At 44.9% G+C, this 24,527-nt stretch overlaps 1 protein-coding gene across 1 annotated transcript; it reads left to right on the top strand.

The window, feature by feature from the left end:
• The first annotated feature begins 2,266 nt into the window (after positions 1-2,266).
• On the top strand, positions 2,267-24,348 carry CBX7 (chromobox 7). Its single transcript, XM_081211157.1, has 6 exons — positions 2,267-2,668; positions 4,961-5,004; positions 10,881-10,946; positions 11,921-11,987; positions 12,694-13,030; positions 16,759-24,348. The coding sequence occupies exons 1-6, from the start codon at positions 2,600-2,602 to the stop codon at positions 16,914-16,916; spliced, it is 741 nt and encodes a 246-aa protein (XP_081067283.1). The 5' UTR covers positions 2,267-2,599; the 3' UTR covers positions 16,917-24,348.
• Positions 24,349-24,527: the final 179 nt, after the last annotated feature.

Genomic DNA, 24,527 nt, shown 5'->3' with positions numbered 1-24,527 from the left:
GGGGGCCAGATGTGGCCCTCCAGACTTCTATATCAGGCCCCTGGGACTCTAAGCCCCTCCCCAGACCACAGCCCTTTGGTCAGATCTGTGTTAGTCCTCCTTGACTGCTTTTGCCCGGGCGGGATGTTTCCTTGAAACACGTTAATGCCTCTTGCTGAGCAGGAAGTATGGTAGAGATGTTTGTGTACAGGGAAAAAGTGAAGCGATGCTCCTGTTGCTCCACCCACTTTTGCTTCTAGCCCCACCCACCTTCCATCTGGTCCTGCTCACCACTGGTATGTCCCAAGGTTCCCCATGAGGAAATGTGACCTTTGAGCTAAAAAAATCCCAGATGAACAAGTGCCTGTGTGGCACCTTAAAGCCTAATCTATTTATGGCATATTTGTGTGTACACACATAAACACAAAATATCAAGTGAGTGCATATATTGGCTTGTAACTCACGATAAAATGTCATGCATCTGATGAAGTAGATTTTTCTCCGTTGGCACTGCATAACTAGCCACCTTAATTGTGCAGAATCAATCAAAGAGAGAGAGAAAAACCAATATAAAGGCAATACAATTCTGGGTGACAGCAACTTGTGTGTGTGTGTGTGTGTGTGTGTGTGTACACTATACTTTCATTCAGACATCCAATATTTTTTTCTTTAAAAAACCCGACTTTGCTGCTAACTCCTTTGTTTACTATGTGGTAATAATCCTGTTAGAAAAACAACTCAAATGCATATCCTCATTGCTCGCCGCTCGCGAGTCTAAGAATACCAAGCACACGGAAATCCCGGAGACAGGCCCTAAGGCCGCGATGATTTCACGATTAAGAAAGAAATAATTAACCGACCTCGACCAATTATGGGGAACGGAAAGAAAACAAGCATAGCTACGGGCCAATGAAGCCAAAGGAAGGCAGGCCCTGGGTAGAAATGAACCAATAGGAACGTTGTATAGGGATATGTTTAAAAAGAAAGTTCCGACTTTATAAAAAGCACATGGGAGTGGTACTGGGGGGCTTATTGCTTTTCTAAACGCACACTCCTCCAAACTTATAGGCGGGCTTTTGACAATTGTCCAGAGCCTACCTACGAATGCTTGACGTTTTCCACCCTCACTGCTCGGAGAACCTTGCAAATGGGAAGAATGAAATCCGCGTGTGACATAACGGTCACTTTTGTGTCGAGAAATGTTATTCCGTTAGTGAAATACACCACCTGTTGAATGTCTGTCTGCAACGTAGCTTCATAATAATAATAATAAGCGATGGTGACAGGTGTCAAGGAAGCAGGAAACTGAGGCAGGGAAATATAATGCTACTTGGAATTAGGGTCAGTAAGATCTATGGCAGGACGGCAGGATGCCAAATCTTTGCAGCTCATGTCTGCTGCGCGACGAAGCCCTCATTGATATTAATTTTATAGAACTAGCCATGCTGAAAAACTGCTCGAATAATACTCCTGGCAGGGACGGGACTAAGGGGCCTAAATAGGGTTCGCTTTCCCTCTTCTATACAGGAAAATCCCCCGATGCAGAATGGTGTTGGGGGCGGCGACGACTGGGGCGGACACAAACCGAGGGCGATTGTGCCTGAGTAACCCTAGGACCCTCCCGGGTGCCGCTTTTGCTTGTGCGACGCGATCCTACGCATGCTTGCTCAGAGAAGTCAGCCCCACAGAGTCAAGCAGTGGGGCAGAAACTTAGGCAACTGCTTACAGCGAGTCAGTCCATTGGCCCATACAACTGAACTCAGTATTGACTTAGATGCGCGGTTCCCTCCAGTATCCGTCTCCGTTCTGCCTCGGAGATGCCGTGGACTGGAACCTGCGACCCGCTGCGTATAAAGCAAACGCTCTACTGCCGAGCTACGGCCTCTTTCCCCCGCAGCTCGCGCCCAGGTAAGCGCAGAGGATCGCAGCCTCCGCCACGGGTGCGCGTACTGCCTAAGAATGCTATTGCCCTCCAGGGTTCCCAGGCGCGCCTCCAGCTTTAAGCACCGGTGCGCGCGAGTCTTCCCCTCTCTCCCCCACTCCAGCCCCGGTATGTATCGGCCCATCTTTAACATATGCATATTTTATTTAATTTTTTGCTCGGCGCTTCTTTTCCCTGCCTGCAGGGAGGAAGTGTCGGAGAGGAGCAGTTCGCTCGCGCGGGCGCGCTAAATAAAGACACGGGCGCCAAGGAGCTGGGACTTATCTCGCGCGCTCGGGCAGGTTACTTGTTGTGTGCGAGGAGGAGGAGGAGGAGCCGCCGCTCAATCAGGTCTGAGGCTGGCGCGGCTGCTCCTTCCGTGCGCTCGGTGCCTCGCTGACAGCCGGCGCTCGCGAGAAAAGGAGGGCGGGGGCGCTGCTCTCCCTAGCGCGCGCGCCTGGGAAAATGTTGCGCAGGTTCTAAAATGGAACGTTAGCGGCGGCGTGCCGGAGCGCGCGAGGGGTGTGCGTGCGTCTCTATCTCTCTCCCTCCCTCTCCCGCCGCGCGTGTGAGTGTGGAGTAAGTAAGCGCGAGAGCTGCAGCAACAGCAGCAAAATCAGGAGCCCGCGCCACGCAGCGCTGAATCCGCGAGCAGCCGCCTTCGCTTCCTCCTCCTCCTCCTCGCCGTCTTCTCCCTGTATGGAGCTTTCCGCTATCGGGGAGCAGGTGTTTGCGGTGGAAAGCATCAGGAAGAAGCGCATAAGGAAGGTGGGTTCTGCTGGCGTCTTCCCCACTCGTGTTCTCTCCCCCCCCCCCGCCCCACTACTCCGGCTGCAAACAGCGGTCAAATAGGTAGGAGGGAGGCACGCGGGCCCCGCTTTGATTTCTATTTCTAAGCCTCATCTAGGTGACTGACTCCTAGGCAGGGGTCAAAGCGGCTCCTCCTCGCTTAGGAGAAGCCTCTAGGAGTGTTGGTGCTGTAAGTAACAGCTCGGCATCGTATGCTTCCCACCCCCACGCCCCACATCTCATACGCATGCCACGGTGCGAGTAAGGGGGGCGTGGCGGCGGAGCGTCTCGTTATCCCGCCGCCAGGGGGCGGCAGTGAAGCCCTTGTCACTCTCCCTCCCCTGAAGGCATGGGCATGGGTTGGCTGTCATGCTCCAGGCGAGGTTGTGTGGCAGTCATGGTGATTGGCATGAATGGTTTCCACCGCTTGGGACCCTTGCTGGAGGGTGAACACAGGGGGCATGACTTCGCCCAGTGTTGCTCTGCCTGTTTCTACTGGGAAGTAAATGCCATTGACTTCAACAAGGCTTACTCCCAGGTCAGCGGCAAGTGTGCATCTAGATTGCACACCATTAGGCTCACTTTGGAACCTTACTTGCCCCCATAGTATAAGTGGAGGTGTTGCAGTAGAAGGAGTTCTCCTGGAGGAGAAACATCCAACATGCCCGTTAGCGGGTGTCGCATTCTCAAAGTCCCTACTCCTCAGTTTGAACCATTTCCTCCACTTCCCTCATTGCCACTCCTATGGGAAAGAGGAACGGGTTGGGTCTCCTGGAAGCCCTGCCAGCTTTAAATATATGGTGGTTGGCACCAAAGGCATGATTGGAACTTGAGATGGGCGCTGGAACATCTGAGTGTTATTGCATGGACTTGATGGTGTTCTTGTCAGAGCTTTGCCTTGTTGTTTAGGCCATTCATTTCAAGTGAGCAATTCACTGTATGCTTTATCTGCCTTTGGGGGGTCTCTGTGCTATCAGTTTCTTAGGGGCCGCCAGCCCATTGTTTTGCAATGGAAAATATGACTACCACCCATCTCTCTGTATGAAGGGCTTTCTCAACAACTTGGACATTGAGAGGCTGTGAACATCTTGACATTTGGGTGACTTGGGGTAAAGTCCTAATATTACTTACTTGGGAGTAAGCCCCATTAAATTCAGAAGGACTTACTTCTGAGCAGACATGGTTAAGATTGCGCTGTTATCCCTAGATGTATAATTTCACTCCAGAGGGTTAGGAACCTTTCCTTGACTTTTACAAGTTAAGGCAACCCATTCTGGAAATGGAAATAGCATCATACTTAAAATTTATGATAATGATAGGTGGTGGGTCCCCCCAATTTTTTTGTCCTTCTGGTCTTATGCATCTTCACAGTCCTTCTTAGAGGGGATGTGTTATGCACTTTGGAAACAACTGTCACAGGGCCAAAAAGAACCGTATCACATCATACTAGCTCAGCACGCCTATAATCTCTGAACGCTGCTGATTGTTTGGTATTTATTCCCCCTGCCTTCCTTATCCATCCATGTATGGTAGGAAATGAAAGCATCACTTTAGGATTGGCTTGCTGATCATGCAGTAGAGGAACAAAACCTTCTGTATTAAATTGACAGGTAGGCTGGCATCCTTTATTGTGGGTCAATGAGGATGTGTAAACAGGGTGGAGTGGGAAATGATACCTCCCCTAGCAGCTACCTGGATAGGTCTGCCTGAGACATTGAGAACCATTCCTGTAGCTCAGCCACATGCTCCATTTCCATTCATTTTTATAAGATTATAGACCATCTAGAAGATGACATGTGATCCATCATATTACAGAATGCTGTAAGTAGAGAGCTTGCCTGCCAAGAGAGAGGTGTTTTGTAGGAGAGGGAATGAGAAGAGCAAGGCAGACAGATATCTAGCAAGCAATGCAGCAGGATCCTTCAGAATTTCTTTAAAAAGGACATTTTTCTTTCCAATTCTTAAACATTCCTTCTTAATTGCATGTATATGCTTTGATTCGTCTTTCTTTTGGGTCTCTGTATATGCTTTCTAGCTGATCGTTCTGGAAGAAGACCCTCTTGAAAAAGGGCCATTGCTTAGGTCTGCATGGCAAACCTACCTAGGGATATAGCTCAGTGAGGAGATGCTTAAATTTCCAATGTGAGGAATTGCACAAGTTGAAATTTGTGAGGGGGTTTATTATGGTTCACATCCTGCCAACCCAATTTACTTTACTTTTTTCGGTTATTGATTTTGTTTTTTCTTTTCTGTCTCCTTTCCCTCCCATAGGGTAAAGTGGAATATCTTGTGAAATGGAAAGGATGGCCCCCCAAGTAAGTGCTGGGGTATATTTGTAAAGCTGCATTTGTGTTAATTATCTGTCCTCTGTGTTTTGTTTCTTGTTGACCCCACTTCCAAAAGGAACACCATTCTTTCCTTACTTCCCTTCCTGGCCCTATTTAACCAAGAGTTATAATTTCTTAAACATTTTCTTCAAATACGTATCCTTGGACTGGTGATGGAAACAGTTCGTTCATTAGCAGGTGGCTCCTTTTCCTCTGGAACCCTAAAGATACAGTACCTTAAACTTAAGTCTTCTAAAAAAAAAAAAAAGAAACCATAGGAGTAGTCCCAAGGAAATAGTTGGTCTTCAAGTCTTTTTAGAGAGCATGGGATGCAGATCTAAGTGTTTGCTCCAACTCCAGTAGAGTGACAGCAGAACAGTAAACAGGGGTCTACAAATGCTGGCTTAGCACCAAGCCATTATTTGTGGTCGGTCGCAATGTCCCCTTCTCTGCAGCATTCTCTAGTGCGTACAGAGGACTCGGGAGAGGGGCACAGTCGCCTCTCATATGGGGGGCAGTATGAAGAAGAGAAGGAGCACTGCTTTTTCACCTGATCGAAAACTGCAGTGAAAATAAGGCTCCTCATTATAGCTGCAAAATACTGCAATATATCTTTACAGTGCTGCTGTCCAGAGAGGGCTGGGTGCATTTGCCCCTGACCCTCCTGATTGGGTTTGTGGATACCTGTCAATAAACCTCCAGTGAGGTATTAACATACATTTGGCTGCATAATGCTCCCCTCACCCCTCCTTTTGGATGAGGCAGTACCTGCCACTCGTTATTTCTTTCAGAGGCGTTTCCACCGAGATATCGCTTAAACAGCTGCAAGTTTGATGCCTGGTGTTTATTGCTAGTTAATGCCTCCCCAGAGGAAACTGCATTGCAATAGGGAGGCATCTGCTTTCTTCTACCCATGTGGGATTATAGTGCGGGCAGAGTAGTATCTTGCATATTTTAATGCAGGGGTATGTGGAACTGAAGCCCTCCAAGAGGTTGTTGGGACTCCAGCCCTCCCAGCATGGCCAGTGACGGTGGAAGTTGTAGTTCAGCAGCACCCAGAGGTTCACAGCCCCACCCCCACCCCGTTTTAATGAAATAACTGAGAAGGGGCTAAGTGCCTGTTCATGTCAGATGCAATCCAGAAGCTGCAATTTAATAACTTGCAAGAATATAGCCACTCTGCAAAAACAGAGCAGAGAGTACCCACCTTCCTGCTCGCTCTGAGCTCTGTGTAGCCACAGCAAAAAATATTCCTTTTTGGACCAGGAAGAGAGCTGTGTCCTGACCATACGTTCTGTCTTCCATATTAACAATGTGTGCTGCTGCTGACAACATGGTGTTGTCAAGCTCATTAGCTAAACACTTCCCCCAAGATGGCTTCAAATTAGAGTTTGGCTGGATTTATTCGTTAGTCACATCATATTTAAGGAGAGAGAGGAGTGTACTATTGCTGTTTCCTAATCCATGGTGATTTTCCACTATTTTTCAGTGGCACTCTTTAAGTTCCACACAGCAGTCTTCCACTGCTCTATCTCCCCCCACCCTCAAGCTCCATAGTGAAACAAACGCTAAAATAAGGATACGATGAGCTCATAGCTTTTCCTAGGACTGAAAAAATAAGGGCTTCTTAGATCCATCAATAAATGAACAAACCATTCTGAAGATTGACCGATAATTTATTTTAAGAACATGAAGGTTGTAGCTGTGCTTAAAATACAGCTACAAATATTTTATGTTCATTTTCTTGATTGCCACTGAATATGTTGTAAACGAGCAATGTACAGCACCCCCCCATCTCTGCGTCCGTTCATCCTAACACATTCCTGTTCATCTTATCTCAACTTTTGATACCTGCATAATATCTCTGTGTGTCTGCGTTCCATCTTACTCCATAACCCTTCCCGGTTTTGTGCCAGTTCTTCCACTGTGGCTTGAAGAAAGCAGGCAAATGGTTATGCTTCAAACTGTTTGGCCTCTCTCCTCCCCAGTTTTCCCCCTGCTCATGCTCTCTTCCTTTCCTCTTGATTTTCTGGATGCCTTTTCCAAACAATTTTTTAATAATAATGAAAATGGCCTGCATGCCCCACCCATAGGAGCTCGGAGCCAGGGATTTGAAGGGTTATGGCTCTGAGTCAGCTGCAAGCTTGTTTACAACTTGGGTTTGGAGGGGGGGGAGGGAGGAGGAAGGCAATCATGTGACTTGTATTTTCCAGAATGCGTGGTCTGCAGTTCTGCTGCAGTCTGGCCCCTCTCTCTCTCTCTCTCTCTCTCTCTCTCTCTCTCTCTGTGTGTGTGTGTGTGTGTCTACGTGTGCCGAGCTGCAATGTTTTTCTATACTGTATGCAGTGTTTTCTCACTGCAGTCAAGCAAGAAGCTAAACTGCAGAGGAATGGGCAACACCCATAGGACATTTTTTAAAAGATCTAATACATTCCCTATCTGTTACTCTTCTTCTCTCCCCCCCCCCAACCCCAAACGCTTGCCAGCTCTGCTGCCTTCTGTAAGGAATTCTTAGCCTCTCTTTCCCTCGCAGCTTAAAACAAATGGCAAAATTCTGTGCAGCAAGGAGGTAGAAAGCAAGCTCAGCTCGCATTTTTATTTTTCTGGTTTGGTAACTTTTTTTGGTGGTACAGCAGGCTGGAAGGAAGATGGCAGGGGCAGAGGAAGAGCTCTTACTGGGAGGTAGAGCTTGGCTAATGATGAGGACTGAATAAGAATTAATGAAAACGAAGCTGGCGATGTAAGCTATTTATAACCTTGCCCTTCCCCTGAGAGCTGGATGTGAGAGACATCTTCTGAAGTAAATGTATTGATTTATTTAACATCACACCTCATTCCCTAAAGCCTCAGGGCAGGTAAAAAAAAAGGGAAAAAAGCCTGCTGCAAGGCAGGCATGTGGGAGTCAGCTGCTGAGTTTTTTCCATTTCACATTGCAGGAGAAAATCAAGGCTGAGCAATTTATTTATTTAAAAAAATATTTATACCCCGCCTTTCAGCTTGGCAAGAAAAAGCTGTGGTAACTTGGAGAGATGGGAATTTGCCTAAGGGTGCCCAGAAAGTCAATTCCTGAGTTAGGATTAAAGCTGAGATTATCTCAAATCCTGATCCTATGCTGCCTCTGAGATTCATCTTCTAATTCTTTGACAGGTCACCAGAATGGAAGGTTTTTTGTATTTATTTATTTACTGCTGCAGAAAGATAATCTCATTATCTTCTGTTGCAATCCCACTGACCTGGTTTGTGCATCAGCGCACACCATAAACTGTGGCTTGTTCCAAATATGCCTGCTGTGCTCTAACCTGCTTGTCCTGGAGAGAAATGAGCCATGATCCATAGCTTAGCGCCAGGTTTAAACAAGGGATCATGCTTTGTTTCTCCCCAGTACAAGCAGGGAGGAGCAGCTGGGTGCAGTTGGCTTGTGAGAAATGATTTATGGCTTACCTTGACGTGTAGGTGCTGCAACTGTGTCTCTATGGGTGGGATTCAACTAAGTTCTACTCAGGTAGACCCAACCGAAATGAATGGACATGTCCAAGTTAAGTCCATTAATTTCCATAGGTCTACTTTCGGAGTCAAACTTAATTGACTGCTACCCTGTCTGTGTATATTATATATACAGTTTTTCTTTAAAGCATAAACCCTGTTTGCAGAATGTTTTTCATACCAAAAGAAATATCAATAGCTGCCATTTCATCATACATCTCTGCATGGACTTTTTTCCTTTCCACTGTGCAGTCATAAAACTGCTACTGGCTTACAAGATAATATGGGGTGACTAAGTTACCAAAGCTACCTCAAATTATTTGCTATAAGCACTTTAGCAGCTATTAACACATTCCCCACCTCTTCCCTCTCTTATCTTTTTTTAAAACACATTTTGTGTATCATTTAGAAGAAATTATACCTGTGGCATAAACAGCAGCTCTTCTCTAACTGTTTTCAAAATAACTTTTACTACTGAAGATTTTTCACCTCCCTAATGTGTTAAAAACTTAACGTTCACCTTGACACCATCAACATCTGCAACATCCTCTCCTCTTGCAACCACACTGGCCTGCTTCTGCACATCACAGTGAGCCATAAACATCTATTAGCATTGCTGTACTATATATAAATATATATATACAGAGAGAGAGCGCTAGCGTAATTCTCTGAGGGCATCCAGGCTAGATTACAGTAATGTACTGTACATGGAGCTGCTATGTTTGGAAGCATCCACTGGCCCAGAATACATTGCTAAGAAGTTGATGATGGTGAGTCACTTGAAGTACACTGTAGAATCTGTAGTGTCTTCATAGAAACTGTAATATAGTTTGAGCACAATTCAACAGGCTGGCTTTGATTGATTTATTTTTTAATTGCCATAAAAGTAATATGGGTTAGGGTATCTTAAGGATAGGGACGCGGGTGGCGCTGTGGGTTAAACCACAGAGCCTGGGACTTGCCGATCACTAGGTCGGCGGTTCGAATCCCTGCGACGGGGTGAGCTCCCGTTGCTCGGTCCCTGCTCCTGCCCACCTAGCAGTTCGAAAGCACGTCAAAGTGCTTCCCGGCGGGAAGGTAAACGGCATTTCTGCGTGCTGCTCTGGTTCACCAGAAGCGGCTTAGTCATGCTGGCCACATGACCCAGAAGCTGTACGCCGGCTCCCTCAGCCAATAAAGCGAGATGAGCCCCGCAACCCCAGAGTCGGCCACAACTGGACCTAATGTTCAGGGGTCCCTTTACCTTACCTATCTTAAGGATGGCCTTCTCCCACATATGTCTACCTGGGCATTTAAATCATCTTCAGAGGACCATTCTATGTATGTATCCACCACAGGAAATGTGGTCACAGTGTTTGTTTTTTTCTTTCATTCATTCTCTCTCTTTCCCCTGCCATATTCCTGCCTGCTTGAAGCCTATGAAGATGCTTTTCTGGAGGGTCTTTTGTCTCTCCCCCCCCCCCCATTTCCTGGTTGGAATTTGTTCCTCTTCCCTGCTGGGTGGCTTTGTATTGTATTTTGTGTTGGTTTTTAAGTTTTATGCTACCTTCTGGAACCGTAGTTGATTGACAGGAAGGGTAAAAATACTTCTAAAGTACCATGTGTTCAGAGATCAGTTTCTGAATTCTTTTTTTTTTAAAAAAAAAAAAAGCTTTAATGAATCATACTTCACAGCTCTAAAGTCATTAACTACGCAGGCAAGAAACACTGTAGCGTCTCCAAATCTAGTAGCCTAGTAAGATCCTGCCATTGAAAGAATAAGCTGGTGAAACACAGAGGGTTCTGCATAGGAGACGTTTTGTGGGAATCCGGTTTTCTGTTGGCTGCAACAGGCAGATTTAAGACTGAGAGCACAGAGTTTATGCTCCCCTTTTTTCAAAGAAGGATGGTCACTTATTTGATCCATTCCATGTAGAAGAAGAAGAAGAGTTTGGATTTGATACCCCGCCTTTCACTCCCTTTTTAAGGAGTCTCAAAGCGGCTAACATTCTCCTTTCCCTTCCTCCCCCACAACAAACACTCTGTGAGGTGAGTGGGGCTGAGAGACTTCACAGAAGTGTGACTGGCCCAAGGTCACCCAGCAGCTGCATGTGGAGGAGCGGAGACACGAACCCGGTTTCCCAGATTACGTGACTACCGCTCTTAACCACTACACCACACTACCCTTCTACGGAAGTAGAAGGGTATGGTATAAATTTTATTTTAAGAATTTAATGGCAGAACCCTTGGGTGGGAAATGCAAATACTTTATTTTTCAGCTGTTGAGTGGATTGTAGTCTCCAGTTGATAAGGGGGAAAGTGCTAGAACTTTGACAGTGCTAGCGACACCCTACTTGACCAGAAACCATTTGATGGTTTTCTCTTGACGTTTTTCCTCTTAGATACAGCACATGGGAGCCAGAGGATCACATTCTTGACCCTCGCCTGGTGATGGCTTATGAAGAGAAGTAAGAATATTTCCTTTTTATTTTGGGGAGAGGTTAAAACAAGAGGCCTTGCATCAAAGAGATCTAGCATGGTCAGGTTGGCTCAAGAGTTTCTCTCTTCCCCTTTCAAGGCACGGAGAGCTAATAATCAAGCTCTTTATTCTAATCTAAAGAGCAGGCACCCAGTTGAACTGAGGCTTCTGTGCTATGGCTCAATTACCTGAGAGCACCCCAGTGTGAAGAGTTCCCAGAATATGCTGCAGCCTCTTCACCTGCCCAGTAATAAGACAAATGACAATACTCCTAGCTGCCTGGACTGCATGTTACTAGGAAAATAAATATGTGCCACCAACCCATGTTGGATAGATGTATGCCAGCAGCAGCCATGTGTTTTCCCATAATGTGTAGTTAGGGTCTAGAATATCAGTATCTTACCTAGCCCAATGGGAATTACCATTGGTTGCATAAGCACATAACACTAAGCTGAAAATCCTGACTTGCTAAAGCAGGGTATGCACAAGCTATATATGAATGTACTCAGTCCCTTTCCTGCCATTCACCCTTTGAACTGGCAACAAAACAAGGCAGGATACAGCAGTTAACCAGAGCTTCCCGCTGTGTGTGAACCACAAAACTATGCTTAATGGTGAAACCAGCAGCGTAAGCCGGCTTTAGACTGTGATATCCATCACGTAGGGTTTTGTGTATTCTTGTGTGCTTGCATGCACCAAACTGTCGATCCCAGTTATTGCTTGTATAGCAGGTAGGTATCGACTCGGTTAAGCATTGCTGAATTAGGTTGTGGGGGAGGGGGGGAGTATAGCTCCAACTACCAACCAAGCCAAATGAAAGTATCCCCCTTCTCCACTGCGATTTGTATTTGCACAAGCAACAGCTCTGTGATATGCCTTAAATAACCTGGATCAACAAGCGACCTTGTTGGTGCTCTTGCTGTGTTAACAAATGGAATTGCTAGGTATCTTCTGTCTCCTCAGGGAAGAGAAAGATCGCGCCTCAGGTTACAGGAAGAGAGGCCCCAAACCAAAACGTCTCTTGCTGCAGGTAAGGGCCCAAGTTTGTTGAATGACACTGTCTGTTCCTAAGCCCCAGCATTGCTGTACCGACTCAGCTATCCACTACATGCATATATATATATATATATATATATATATATATATATATATATTAAGTACTTCTACATTTATTTTGAAAATATATGCCCTGCTTTTCCCTCCACAAAAGAGTTGCTCAAAGCGGCTGACAGAAAAAGAAAAGAAGCAAACATAACAAGAGAAAACACAAAGTTCATCCCCAACCATCAAGGCCAAAACAATCAGTGCAATTAATGTCAAATTATGGTTCTGAACACAGCTCACCGGCTCCAAATCTTGGAGCTATGATTAAAACAAAACACTTTTCTTTAAAATGTAAGAATCGCTGCGTACACATTTTCAGGCAAAGTTACCCTACAGATCTCTAGTTTGGCTTAATCTTTCCCATCAGAAAGATGCATTGCACACTATCGTGTGTTCAATGCCTTGCTTAATGTGTTCTGCTTCTGTTGATCATTCTCCATTACAGGTTTTTTGCTTCCATATAAATAATTATTGTGTGTGTGTGTGTGTGTGTGTGTACACACATGTATAATAAGGTGAAGAGCATATTGAGCTAGTTCTTCAAGGATGTTATGGTTCTATGGCTACAGGTGTTCATAGAAATACAAGGGCTTTTGCAGAATTGTGATTTTTTTCCCCCTCTCCGTTTGCAGAGGCTGTATAGCATGGACCTGCGAAGCGCACACAAAGGGAAAGAGAAACTCTGCTTTTCTCTGTCACGGCGGTTTGGGGGAGGAGGAAACAGCCTAGCCAAGGGAGGGCAGACCGAGCTGCCCGAGAAGAGTGGAGCGACTGTCTTGCCCTTCCCGCTTCGGAAGCAGAGCAAGAACCAGAAGTACCTGCGCCTTTCGAGGAAGAAGTTCACCCGCATGGCGAGCCTGGAGAATCGGAACCGTCGGCGGGAGTTCTTCCTGAAGGAGCCAGTGGCGTTGGAGGAGAGGCAGACCCCCAGTGACTGGGATGAGGCCACGCAACCTGCCAGCAAAGAAGGTAAGCGCTGGCAGACGTCCCCAGCTACGTAGAGCCCATCTCATCTCACTTGCTTGGGCATCCAGGTTCCTCTCTTAACTGTTGCACACCGTGCATGCCACTTGGGGCTCACCCTTTATTTGCCAGCTACCTCTGCAGGTTGACCTGAAGGGGAAAATCTCAGATCTAGGATTGTTCCCAGCTAAGTCCTACTTGGAGCAGACCTGTTGAAACCAATGGGCTTAAGTTAGTCAAGTCCATTGATTTCAGCTGCGTGTGGCTTAGATGGAGACAACCCTGAGTGTTTGGTTAGTAGACTAAATCTGATCTAGGATTGTTCCCAGCTAAGTCCTACTTAGAGCAGACTTATTGAAACCAATGGGCTTAAGTTAGTCAAGTCCATTGATTTCAGCTGCGTGTGGCTTAGATGGAGACAACCCTGAGTGTTTGGTTAGTAGACACTCTAAATCTGATCACCACTTGACACTGGCGCTCATTTCCATGCCGTTCATTCACTAGTCCGGGCAGACCAGCAGGGTCTGTGCTGGCAGCGCTGCCGCTCTCCTGCCAAATCCCCACAATAGGAAGCGTTTAATGTCATCCTTCGGGCTTGGTGTTCTGCACGGCTTCTTAATGACAGCTGGCCTGTGAATGCGCTTCTTGTCTGGGTTCTTACTCTGCGTGACCATCACAGAAGAAGAAGAAGCCATGTTGGTAGAGAAGTTTCTCCCCACCTCCCTGTGGTCTCTTGGGTGTATATCTATGCTACATATTTAAAGTGGTTTAAGAGTTATTTCCTGAAAACCTTGGGAATTGTAGCTCAGGGGAGGGCTAGTGGGTATCTCAAAGAATATCTAATAGAGATCAATCTGTACTGGGGGTAGCTAATTTTTTGTGGTGGACTTGTAGCAAACCCTTCCAGAACCATGTGCTGAAGTCGCCTCAGGCCCAAAAAATTACAGTGGTACCTTGGTTCTCAAACTTAATCCGTTCCGGGAGTCCGTTCGACTCCCAAAACCATTCGAAAACCAAGACGCGGCTTCCAATTGGCTGCAGGAGCTTCCTGCAGTTAAGCGGAAGTTGTGTCAGATGTTCGGCTTCCAAAAAACGTTTGCAAACTGGAACACTTCCAGATTTGTGGAGTTTGGGAGCCAAAACGTATGAGTACCAAAGTGTTCGAGAACCAAGGTACAATTGTATTTGGAAGGAGCCAGGTCTGGTCTTTGGGCTGGTGGCCTTTCCTTCCCCAGTTTACACACCCTCAGCTGAACCACATCAATTGGGCTTCACGAAGGAAAGCCTAGATTGGTATAAAATGCATATAAACTTCCTAGTGTATATAGGAAGCCTCTATTTTTAGTATAGGAACACTTTCGTGTTGGAGAGCTTTTACAGTGATCTTCACACACATGCATTGCTTGGAGGGCTACGTGGTACTGTTGAAACCCTGTGTGCCATCCTCACCAGGAGGTTTGTATGTACTCCATTGTTTGGGGGGGGGGATGTTCCTGTGGTAAACTGGATCATGTGCCAAGAAATCTTCATTCTACAACTTGCATATATGCAAATAAAGCAAACTTGCTTCATTAAAAATAACTTATTTTACATCTGCTAGTCAGGGAGCTTTGCCCATCCAAGAAGGACTTTAAAGTCAAGTGCATGTAAATTGTAGCTTCTAAAGTTTCAACAAGCATTGTCTGTAGATGGTAAAGCCTACCTTTGCAACCTTTAGGCCTAGAAAACTTACATTAAAAAAAAAACTGTTTAAAAGTGAAAATGTAGGGACCTTGGGATACTAAATATGTGTGCGTTTGGTATGGAAGTTTGTTCCTATATGTTTAGTTCTAGATAGTCTCTCATACTTTTGCTATTTTATTTGACATCTGTTATTATACTTTGTTATGTTTCATTATAAATAAATATGGAGGGAGGGAGTGAGTACTTGGGGTGTGAGGCAGGGCTAGTGAAGGAGTGTGGCCTGGGGGGAGTTTCAGGGGCTGCATTTGGCCCCCTTGGCCTGCAGTTCCCCACAGTGACAGGCGGGGAAAGCAGAAGATAATCCCTGGAGGTAGAAATGCTGCCAAGCTCATGGTTGCAGTTCAGAAAATACCCTTCTGTAATTGTTACTTGACCTCTGCTTTTAGATTTTTATATGGTTTTCTATAGGGTTTTGTGTATGATGGTTGTAAACCGCTCTGATTTTTTTTCAAAAAAATGAATAGTGGTATATGAATATCCTAATAAATAAAACAGGCATCTGACAGGAGTGTCCATCTATGTTGATATTTGCACTTTCTGCACTGTTGGTTTGGAAAGAGCAAAGTGGGGTTTAGATTATTTGCAGCTGCAAGCCAAGATGTTGACTAGTTCTTCTCAAGTCCCAATAACACAATATGGCTGCTGCATTTTGTGGGGTACTTTGGAGCCTTCCATTGTAGCTTTCATTGTGAAGCCCCTTGAGGTGTAGCTGACAAATTCTACTAGAGAAATGTAAACCTTATTTTTTTTATTCTCCCTTCAACGTGAGCACACATGTGGAATCCCGGGTAGTGTCGGGGAGAAATGGAGCCTTTCTCAGGTGAGAGTAGACACACCTCAGATATCCGAGAGAGATGCCAGGAATACCCAGTTAAAGGGCCCACTTTCCATTCCCAGGTGGGACAGGAGGGTGCAGAACAGGTAAATAAGAGAAGATGGAGGCCTCCCTCCCTCCCCTCTCCATGTATCTCTTTTGGCATGGGGGTGGGATTATTGCTGCTGCTTTTTTATGTATAAGGTCCCAAATGAGAAATCTAGGAAGTGGGCCCCTCATTCTCAGCTGTTGCTGAGGCCATTTGGGTAAATAAATGTGTCATGAAACTCCTATGGAGGAGAGGAAATGTAAATTCCCACTTGACACTAAAAGGAAACTCATTTTGAGGGATTTGGAAAGCACAGCATCTCCTTTTAACTTTTCTGTGGCAAATTCTCCTTTTTCGTATAACAAGCACCTGGAAAATATCTCCTTGGTTTGTTGCACAGTATAAACGCAATACCAAACTATATCCCTTTTAAGTGAGAGGATTTGCTTAGTGCAGAGGTTTTCAACCTTCTTGGGTCCACGACTCCCTTGACCAGTTATGTCACCCCTTGCCTGCAGAGCTGGCAAGCTCCCACCCTTTTTCGAACAACCTCCCTTGTGGAGTGTTCCCTCAGCCTCCTTGGGAGTCCTGCAGGCAGCCGCCCCTGGTCTCTGAGCTGCCATAAAGAGAGGTGCCTCCTAGCCCTGCCCCACAGGGGCCTGGGAAGCACCCCCTGGCCAGCCCCAGAGGCACCATTCACATGGGGAGCTTGTAGCCAGAGCTGCTGCCACAAACATCTGTGCAAGCTTTTGGGAGGCAGAGACACGAGGGCATCAGAGGAAGGGAGGGAAGGGAAGAGGGACAGAGGCCATTGTTGCCTGCGGCAGCCCTGACCATCATTCAAGGCACCCCAGGGTGCCATGGCAGACTGGTTGAAAACCACTGGCTTAGTGAATAAGCAGGTGGGGGCAGGTCTCAATCCTATAGCCTGTAAAGTGGGTTTGAGGTGGTTTGCATAGGCCACATATTTATTGGTCTGTGACTGTGTGTTTGCTCCGCCCCCCCCCATTTGCGTCAGTTCGTAGTTGGCCAGCCTGTTCCATAAGAACAAGATTGTTGATTCCTATTGGTCTCCCATTTCCCCCTCCCTCTCACATGCTGTTCTCTTTCCTCCTTCCTCTTCCACAGTGAGCTCCGAGGCAGCAGAAGGCAATCTTTCCTGGAGCCCCGCCCTGCCGCCAAATGAAGTGACAGTGACGGACATCACAGCAAACTCCATTACCGTGACTTTCAGAGAAGCACAAATGGCAGAGGGCTTCTTCCGAGACAGGAGCATCCCATTCTGAATCTGCATTTTTCTATTATTATTATTTCATCGTTTTTCTTTTCTTCATGCTTGGAAGATTTCTGTTTCCTTTTCGTTTTGCTTTTCATTTGTGTGTGTGTTTTCCCGCCCCCCGCCGTGCTCCCAATCAGATTTTTCTAGGGGTGGGTGGATTTACTTATATTATTTAACAAGCAAAATCCGGAAATTTTCCTTCACAAATGTTTACAGAGGATTTTTGTTTTATTTTGACTGTTGATCTCACTGGCTCTCTCTTTCCCTTGCTCCCCCTTTCAAATAAGCAAAAAAAGAAAAAAAGAAAAAAAAGAAGGCAACGTGGGGGTGCCTGTACATTTTTTTCTCTCCTCATTTGTTATAAAGACACAGAGAGAGTATATAGGTATTATGTGTTGTTGCTTTGTCCATTTGGGAAGTGGAAGCTCTTTTCACTGGCAAAGACATTTATTCACAGTGCATTCTGGAAAATGTCCGTTCCCTGTATCAATTATAGCATATCTACCATCGAAGGAAGGACCCGGGGAATGTTCAGAAAAGAGGAAGATGCTAAATACAAATTTCCCTGTATTCTTCCATGTTTCAGAGTTGATTTTACTTCATCACTTCCCAGTGGTGTCTGTGAAAAGCAGTGGTCCCCCTCCTTTGGGTGGCTGAGTTCCCATGTTTGATGCTTCCTCCCTTTTCTGTGCTGTACAAGATGCGGCCTCCACAGTGCTTCCACACATGCTATACATTTGGGAGACTTCCTGTACTCCGGCTTGCTTTGTTGTGTCACTCCAGGGAACGTCTTCATTGACTGCTCTCTGTGCACAGCCAAATTACATTTGGTTTAAGTAGGGGGTAAAGTGAATCCTACCAGGTCTGACTATCACTGCACACCCACTGAGAGCATGCTCTTGAACAGCCTCCCCCAACATGGTGCCCTCCAAATGTTTTTGGCTGCAACTGTTGTTTGCCTCACGCAGCTTGACCAGTGGTCAGCTATCATGGGAGTCATTGTCTGAAACATCTGGAGAGGACAAGGTATGGGGAGGCTGCTCTACAATGTGCATCATCCAATGGTTCTCTGGCAGATGTGCAGGGATTCTTAGCAAACAGTTGGACCTAGGAAGCTTGAATCCTCCCAGAGCAGAGTATGATTGTGTCCTGTGTGGAGAATCCACAGGACTGATGATGGGTCATGGTGAGGAGGGATTGGATGTGCATCAGCACGCATGCAGTGTCAGTGAAACCTCTGAACCCCTGTTGGAACAAACATAACCACATGAGAAGCAGATATTTGTTCCTCTGGCAGGCTGATGGAATAATGTGATGTGTAAGAATTAAGCCACTACGGCTATCCGGTAATGAACTGTAGCTTTACATGCCCGTCTTTTGCCGTTCTTGGATGCATACAAATGGAGTTGCCCGGTAATTGCAATTCTGCTTATATAAATAGCTGGAAGACTTTTTGTTAATTTTAAACAACTGCTTCAGCTTGCCCCACTTGGACATTTCTTCTCGTTATCAATTGTGGTGGTGAAGGCATTCCCAACTTCCAGGAGGTAGTTGGGAATCTCTCTGGTTTTGTGTTTAAATATTTGCCAGGCTCAGGATACTAGAGAAACGCTGCATAAAATTCTATCCATGTTCAAGCTTTGCTGTGGACTTCCATTATCTGCCCATTGTCATGAAACTGGCTTCATATATCTCTTGAAGCATGGGGCTTTGGGTGGGTAAAAGTGGAGGTGATGATAGAGTGAGAACTTCCTTGTGGAGTCAGAAGAACTGTAGCTGTTGCCTTGTTGAATTGGTAGTGTAGCAGATATGGACACTGGCCAATGTTGTCCTGTCTGATCAAAGTAAGGGGTCAGAAATATTGGCGCGAAAGGGAATGGGGTTGAGATATGTTTATGAGACTTACAAAATTCTTCCACTTCAGTTTTGCCCTTGATGTTATCTCTCTTGTTCAACACTGGAGCCTCTGATGCTTGTGTGTGGTTTTCTTGACAAATAAGTGTGTGTGTGTGAACATCTTAGCCTTTGCCAGGGAGAAGCTGCTTGCACTTCTATAGAGCCTTGTCTTGCACTTCAATGCCTTGAAATTTGTGCTGGACTTCTTTGTGACTTTTTTTTATATATATAAGGAACGGTGGTATCTATGAACTGTATAGCTTTAGAATATTTTTTTGTGCTTGTGTGCTCCTTTAAGTTTACTTAAGCAAAAGGGAAAGTTCCACAAAATTTATCTTCTTTTAGAGAGTGAGGATGGCAAGCTAGAAGGCAAGGCTGCAATCCTAGCCACAGGTACTTCAGTTTATATCCCACTGAAATGAATGGGACTGACATCTGCATATACGACTTGTTTAGGAATTAGGGGGTGAAAGAGAAACTGATGGAGCAATAGAATGATGCTGTGCACCTTCCGATGATCTTATTTACTGACCTCATCGTCTAGCTTACAAAGAACATTTCTTCCCCTAGGTGTGTGAAATTACATTAGTCTTTAGAGATTGTGAAAGCTGAATTTAACACCCTGTGGAGTTTCTAGTCCCAGATACCTGCAATAAATCTTTCACTACAGACCCGAAACCAGTTTTTGGAGGAACACTTCAGTACTGTGCAAGAGCGTCACCTCCCATCCTCAATAATAGTGTCTGTTTTTAAAAGTAGTGCAAGTGCTATGGATTTTCTCCTGTCCCAGAGCTGTTAAAAGGTCATTGTTGGGTCTGGAGGTATAAATCATGCTATCTCAAACTATTCATGCTAACAAAGAAGGGGGCTGGCTTCTTGCACATGGTCCCTCAGTTTATTCTGGCCTCGTCTTTGTCTTTCCATCAGGCTGCAGAATACCAGGACATCTGGGTTATCTGGATGCCTGGCTAGAAATATTCCACTTTCCAGACAATGTTAGTGATGCAAGAGCTTGACTCGGTGCTGATTTCTTTTTAATGTAAGGGCTGGACAGAATGTGAGAGCTGGATAGGCTCTTTCCAGAAACTAGAAGCAGATAAAAATGGCATTATTATTTTTTTACTATTGTGTATGCATAGGTTGGGATAACTTCCCCCAAATTTGATTTCTTTAGTTAGGTTCTAGTCTAATCCACCAAAAGGCTAGAGCTATAGATCTCCTTGTGTTTCATGGGAGCTTTGGCTACTTCAAGTGTTTTGAGGATAACATTGTTATTTCCACTGCTGAAATTTAAGTTTTTGCGCCCATTGCTGTCTCTTGTGGGGGTCTGGTGGGTCTATATTACTGTACATTAATGGACCATTTTGCAGAAATGAAAAAAATGGCCTCATTTAAAAAAAAAATAATCAGGTACTTATTGCACTGAGACATATCAGCAGATCATATTGCAGGATGTGAATGCATGGGTTCGGTTGGCAACCAGTACCAACTTCTTCACCGTCCTCTGAAGCTGTGCCTCTTAACTGTGGCTTGATCTGCAGAAATTAGCAGGCAATAATCCCCTGAAAGGCTTCTCTGTGCCATAAAATCCTTCCCATTTAAATTCCTGCAGATCAAACAGCAGAGCTTCAGGGGTCAGTTGAAAAGTTGGCAACTCAAGATCAACTCCATGTATAGTTTCTGATCCATAAAGGGCTGGGCTACAATACTTGCATAACAAAATTGGGTCTCTCTCTCATCCCCCCCCCCGCCCCATTTTTCATAACATCCAGTTTTCACATCATTTTTACTGCTTCAATTTGACTCTCTGACTTCCTTCCGCCCCTTCATGGGTTTCTGCTTGATACAAATTGACTGCACATTGTACTTATAAACCAATACTTAATTAAATCTAAATCTAAAACAATTAAATATAAATCTAAAACAATTAAATCTAAATCTAAATCTAAATCTAAATCAATATTGGGTTTCTAAGCGCTATGAAGTCTTGGCCCCATTTTTTCCACAGAGTTTAGGAAGCTTGCTGCAGCTGTGACTTGCTCTGCTTTAACCTGCTGTGCAAAAGGAAAGCCATGTCTTCCTAGGTGTTTCCCCATCTCGCTAAATTTAAACAGCAGAAAGCAAGCATTGTTATGTGACTTCCATTTCTGTTGGCGCTTTTGTTTCTTCCTTTAAGGCTATGCGGACACTCCAAATATATGTTGGCTTACTTCCCTCAGAGAATCCTGGGAATTAATAAGGGTACTGAAAATTCTTTAGCCATTGTCAGGGTTTTCTGTGGAAGGGATAGAGAATGGCTGACAAAATGGTGCATGTCTGCACGGCAATGCAGGTGTGCCCTCAATCTCTTCCCAGGCCTGTATCCAAAATGTTATTTCCTTCCCTGCCACCACTTTAATAATAAGAAAAAGGTTTCTATAGGGGTTTGTATAGGAGTCAGCCCTAGCAGTCAGTGAAAAAGAAACTGCTTCTGTTTCAAGTGTGTGTGTTTTGTAACTTCGAAAAAATTTGGTCACTGACATCTGTCCTTGCATGAAACCATTTCTAGCCATGTTGGGTGCACCAGAAGAGAGTGATCATCTTTGCTGTTGATTTGGAACTTTTACAGCTGTTAGAGGCTGAGTTTAAGAGGATCAAACTCAGTTGGGAAAAGGCACTTCACCTCTCCTTAGATATATCAGTGGCATGATTTGCCTTTCTCAAAGCTCATGCTGTGGTCCAATGCCACATGTGAAAATAAGGCTTATCAAAATGTATGTGTAACATCCCTCCCAGTAAATGTGAAGGGCTGGGCTGTCGGCCTCAGAAAGAATGCTTGCCTCCCCTCCCTCTTTGATGGTTTGAACTGTGTTGTATTGTGGCTGGCTCTGTGATACAAGTCTGTGTCCTCTCAAACAGTGTTGCGTTTGCTAGTGAAAATATGTTTTGTGCAGGGTTTTCCCCCTCTCCCTTTTCAAACCTGGTCAGGGAGACACTGAAATTGGAGTCTCTTTCTAATTACCAGGAGCAAAAAGTCTTGATTCTGGTGCGATAACACAATTCCAAAGCAGCTTGTTGCTTGAGTTCTTATCTGGCAATTGTGTGCAAATACTGAAGAAGTGGAGAATGCAGCACTGTCCCCCTGACCCACCTTAGTGGCTTTGTAAACCTTAGGGAATAGAAATAAACAAAACCTGTTCCTTAGCCAAACAAATTGAATATCACGACAAGGGGAAATGGGCCCATCCACTACAATCCTGTACATGTGAGCATGTGCATCTTAAATTGAACATTTGCATGGCTCCAGTAGGTGGTTATAATATTCAGTTGAAATTGGATGGTCCCAATAGTTATAATCCACTGGTTATAAGATTGGCTTAAGTTATATGTGACTGTTCTGAGTTGCCCCTGAGGATATGCCATGTGTAAAAAGAGCCCAGAAACGTGCTCTTTAAAGCAATATTTTCTATGTGGGTTGCACTTTATGTAACCTTATTGCCCCATTAGACTTTTTTCCATGTGCCCAGTGACTTGCCATTAGGCTTTGTGCCTTCTCTTCTCTTCCCTCCCCCTTCCAGACAGGGTTCCTGTGCCTTTTTGTATAACAGCTGTGTGATAGGCAGAAATTTAGCAGGTGCAGAGTTCTGCATTTCCTGCTGGGGAAAGTTGTGTCTGCTGCATCTCTGTGTGCCACACAGCAGTTACACAAAGGAGGCTTGCCAGGGTGGTGGCAGCTGGCAACCCTTGGTATCGCCAGCCCTAGATGTGTTACCTTGCAGGAGGTTTTGATGGGTGTTGCTGTAATTATCTTTCATTCCTTGCAAAAATGCCTTACTGTGTGCAGTGGGGTTCATGGTTGCCATGGCTCTGCAGTCTCCCCCCCCCCCATTTTTTTCTCTGTTAAAAATGTGGCAGGGTATTAGTTGTTAAAACAAACCATACGCTGTACACCTTGTCAAAATACGTCGCAGTAATTTGTACATCGTTTCAGTTCAAAGATCTAGACGAGGAAATAGACGTTTGACTTAATGGATGGAAGAGTTTGCTAGTCACCTTCAGTTTATTTTTAAAGAAGCTTCACAGCAGCATCTGGTGACTTCTGAAAGAAGTAAGACTCTTCATCCATAGCAGGAATGGGGAATCTGTGGCCATCCAGATGTTAGACTCCAGTTCCCATCAGCTCCAGCTAGCATGGCCAGTAGTCAGGAAAGATGGGGACTGTAGCCCAACATCTGGAGGGTCAGCATCCCTGGTCTGTAGCAACTAACTTTTATGGCACTTTAGAGAATTAACATATATGGCGGAAGCAAGTTCCAAGCCTTGTATCAGGTTTGTACATAGGTACGTGAGCTGAGTTTCCAGGGTGCTGACCTTGGTACCAATAGTATTAGTACTAGTGTCTCCCTTTTAAACTACAGACAAGTTAAATCTGTAGTGTTCTTGATTTAGCTGGCAATAGAATGATAGACAGAGATGTGGTGATGTTACAAACAATTACTGTTATTGTATGCGTGTTTATGATTGGCAAGTATGCATGGCATAAAAATCGACCAATTGAAAAATTCTGATCACATGAAGAGTGCCCTTGGGTCATTCCAAGGAACTGTCCATTGGCAGTATTTTTTCTTAAATCTCCGAAACAGTTGTACAGTTGTTTTCTTTTCCATTTCTAGTAACGTCCTTGCTGCACTGTTGCGGTTGGACTGCATCACTTCAGTAACGTGCAGCATTTGTAACGTTACAAATAGGAACCCCCTTCCTGGCAAAAACAACCCATTTTATTTAAAGTGATGCCAAAGTGATGAGTCTAAACCAAACTTCCTTTAAATAAAATCATTGTATTTTATGCAGCTTCCCCCAACCTGGGTGTCCTCCAGAAGTTCTAGGATACAACTCTCTCCATACCTGGCCACTGACTAAGTGGGGTAGATGACAGTTGCAGCCCCAAACATCTGGAGGTCATCAGGTTGGGGAAGGCTAGTTATTATGAATGGGTGATGCCCTACTAAGTCACACCCAGAATAGACCTGCTGAAGTCAGTGGACTTAAGGGGCTCAAGTCAACTAATATAATGGGTCTTCACACAGTGTGATGAATGCTATCAGCCGGTGTTTACATAACTCTCCTTATGCCCCTTGCATTGCCATGAACTTGTTACCCTTTTTTTTGGTGTGTGGACAATGGTTCCTATGAGAAGAGAGGTGTAGAAAGGGGGCCATATTTTCAATTAATGTAACTACTTGTATAAATGCTATATGTGCATAGTATGCTCTGATGCCCTGCATTAGAGAGAGCTCGGGGTCTTGTAATGTTCCATGTTGGTGTGTGAGTATTAATCCAGAAAAGCATTTGGCTTGAAGCTATACTAGGGAACAGGTAATGGCAGATATGGGTGGATGTAGAGAAAAGATGAAACACAGTAGACAGAGGAATGTGTTTCTTATCTAAAAATGAAATGCATCGTAAGTTGGAGAACTATGTGCACTGTCGTTTGATGTTCTCCAGTCGCATGTTTTCTTGATGGTACTTCACTTGTACAAAATATAATCTCCTCCCCCCCCCCCCAATATTATATAGGTTATAAAGAGTTGATTTCGTAAGCAGTTATATAGTGAAGTTGATGCTCCTTCAGGTATTGGTGCATCTTCAGCCAAAATTGATGATAGAGCAAAGAAGTAAGGAAACTGTATGCAGTTTCATAAGACAGTTTATGTTGCTGGTTTCATAAGACTGTATAAAGTAG

Source organism: Podarcis bocagei (genome assembly GCF_964188305.1).
Source record: "Podarcis bocagei genome assembly, chromosome: 10".
NCBI lineage: Eukaryota > Metazoa > Chordata > Lepidosauria > Squamata > Lacertidae > Podarcis > Podarcis bocagei.
The sequence above is the reverse complement of the archived record's forward strand: the minus strand, read 5'-3'. Positions and strand labels throughout refer to the sequence as shown.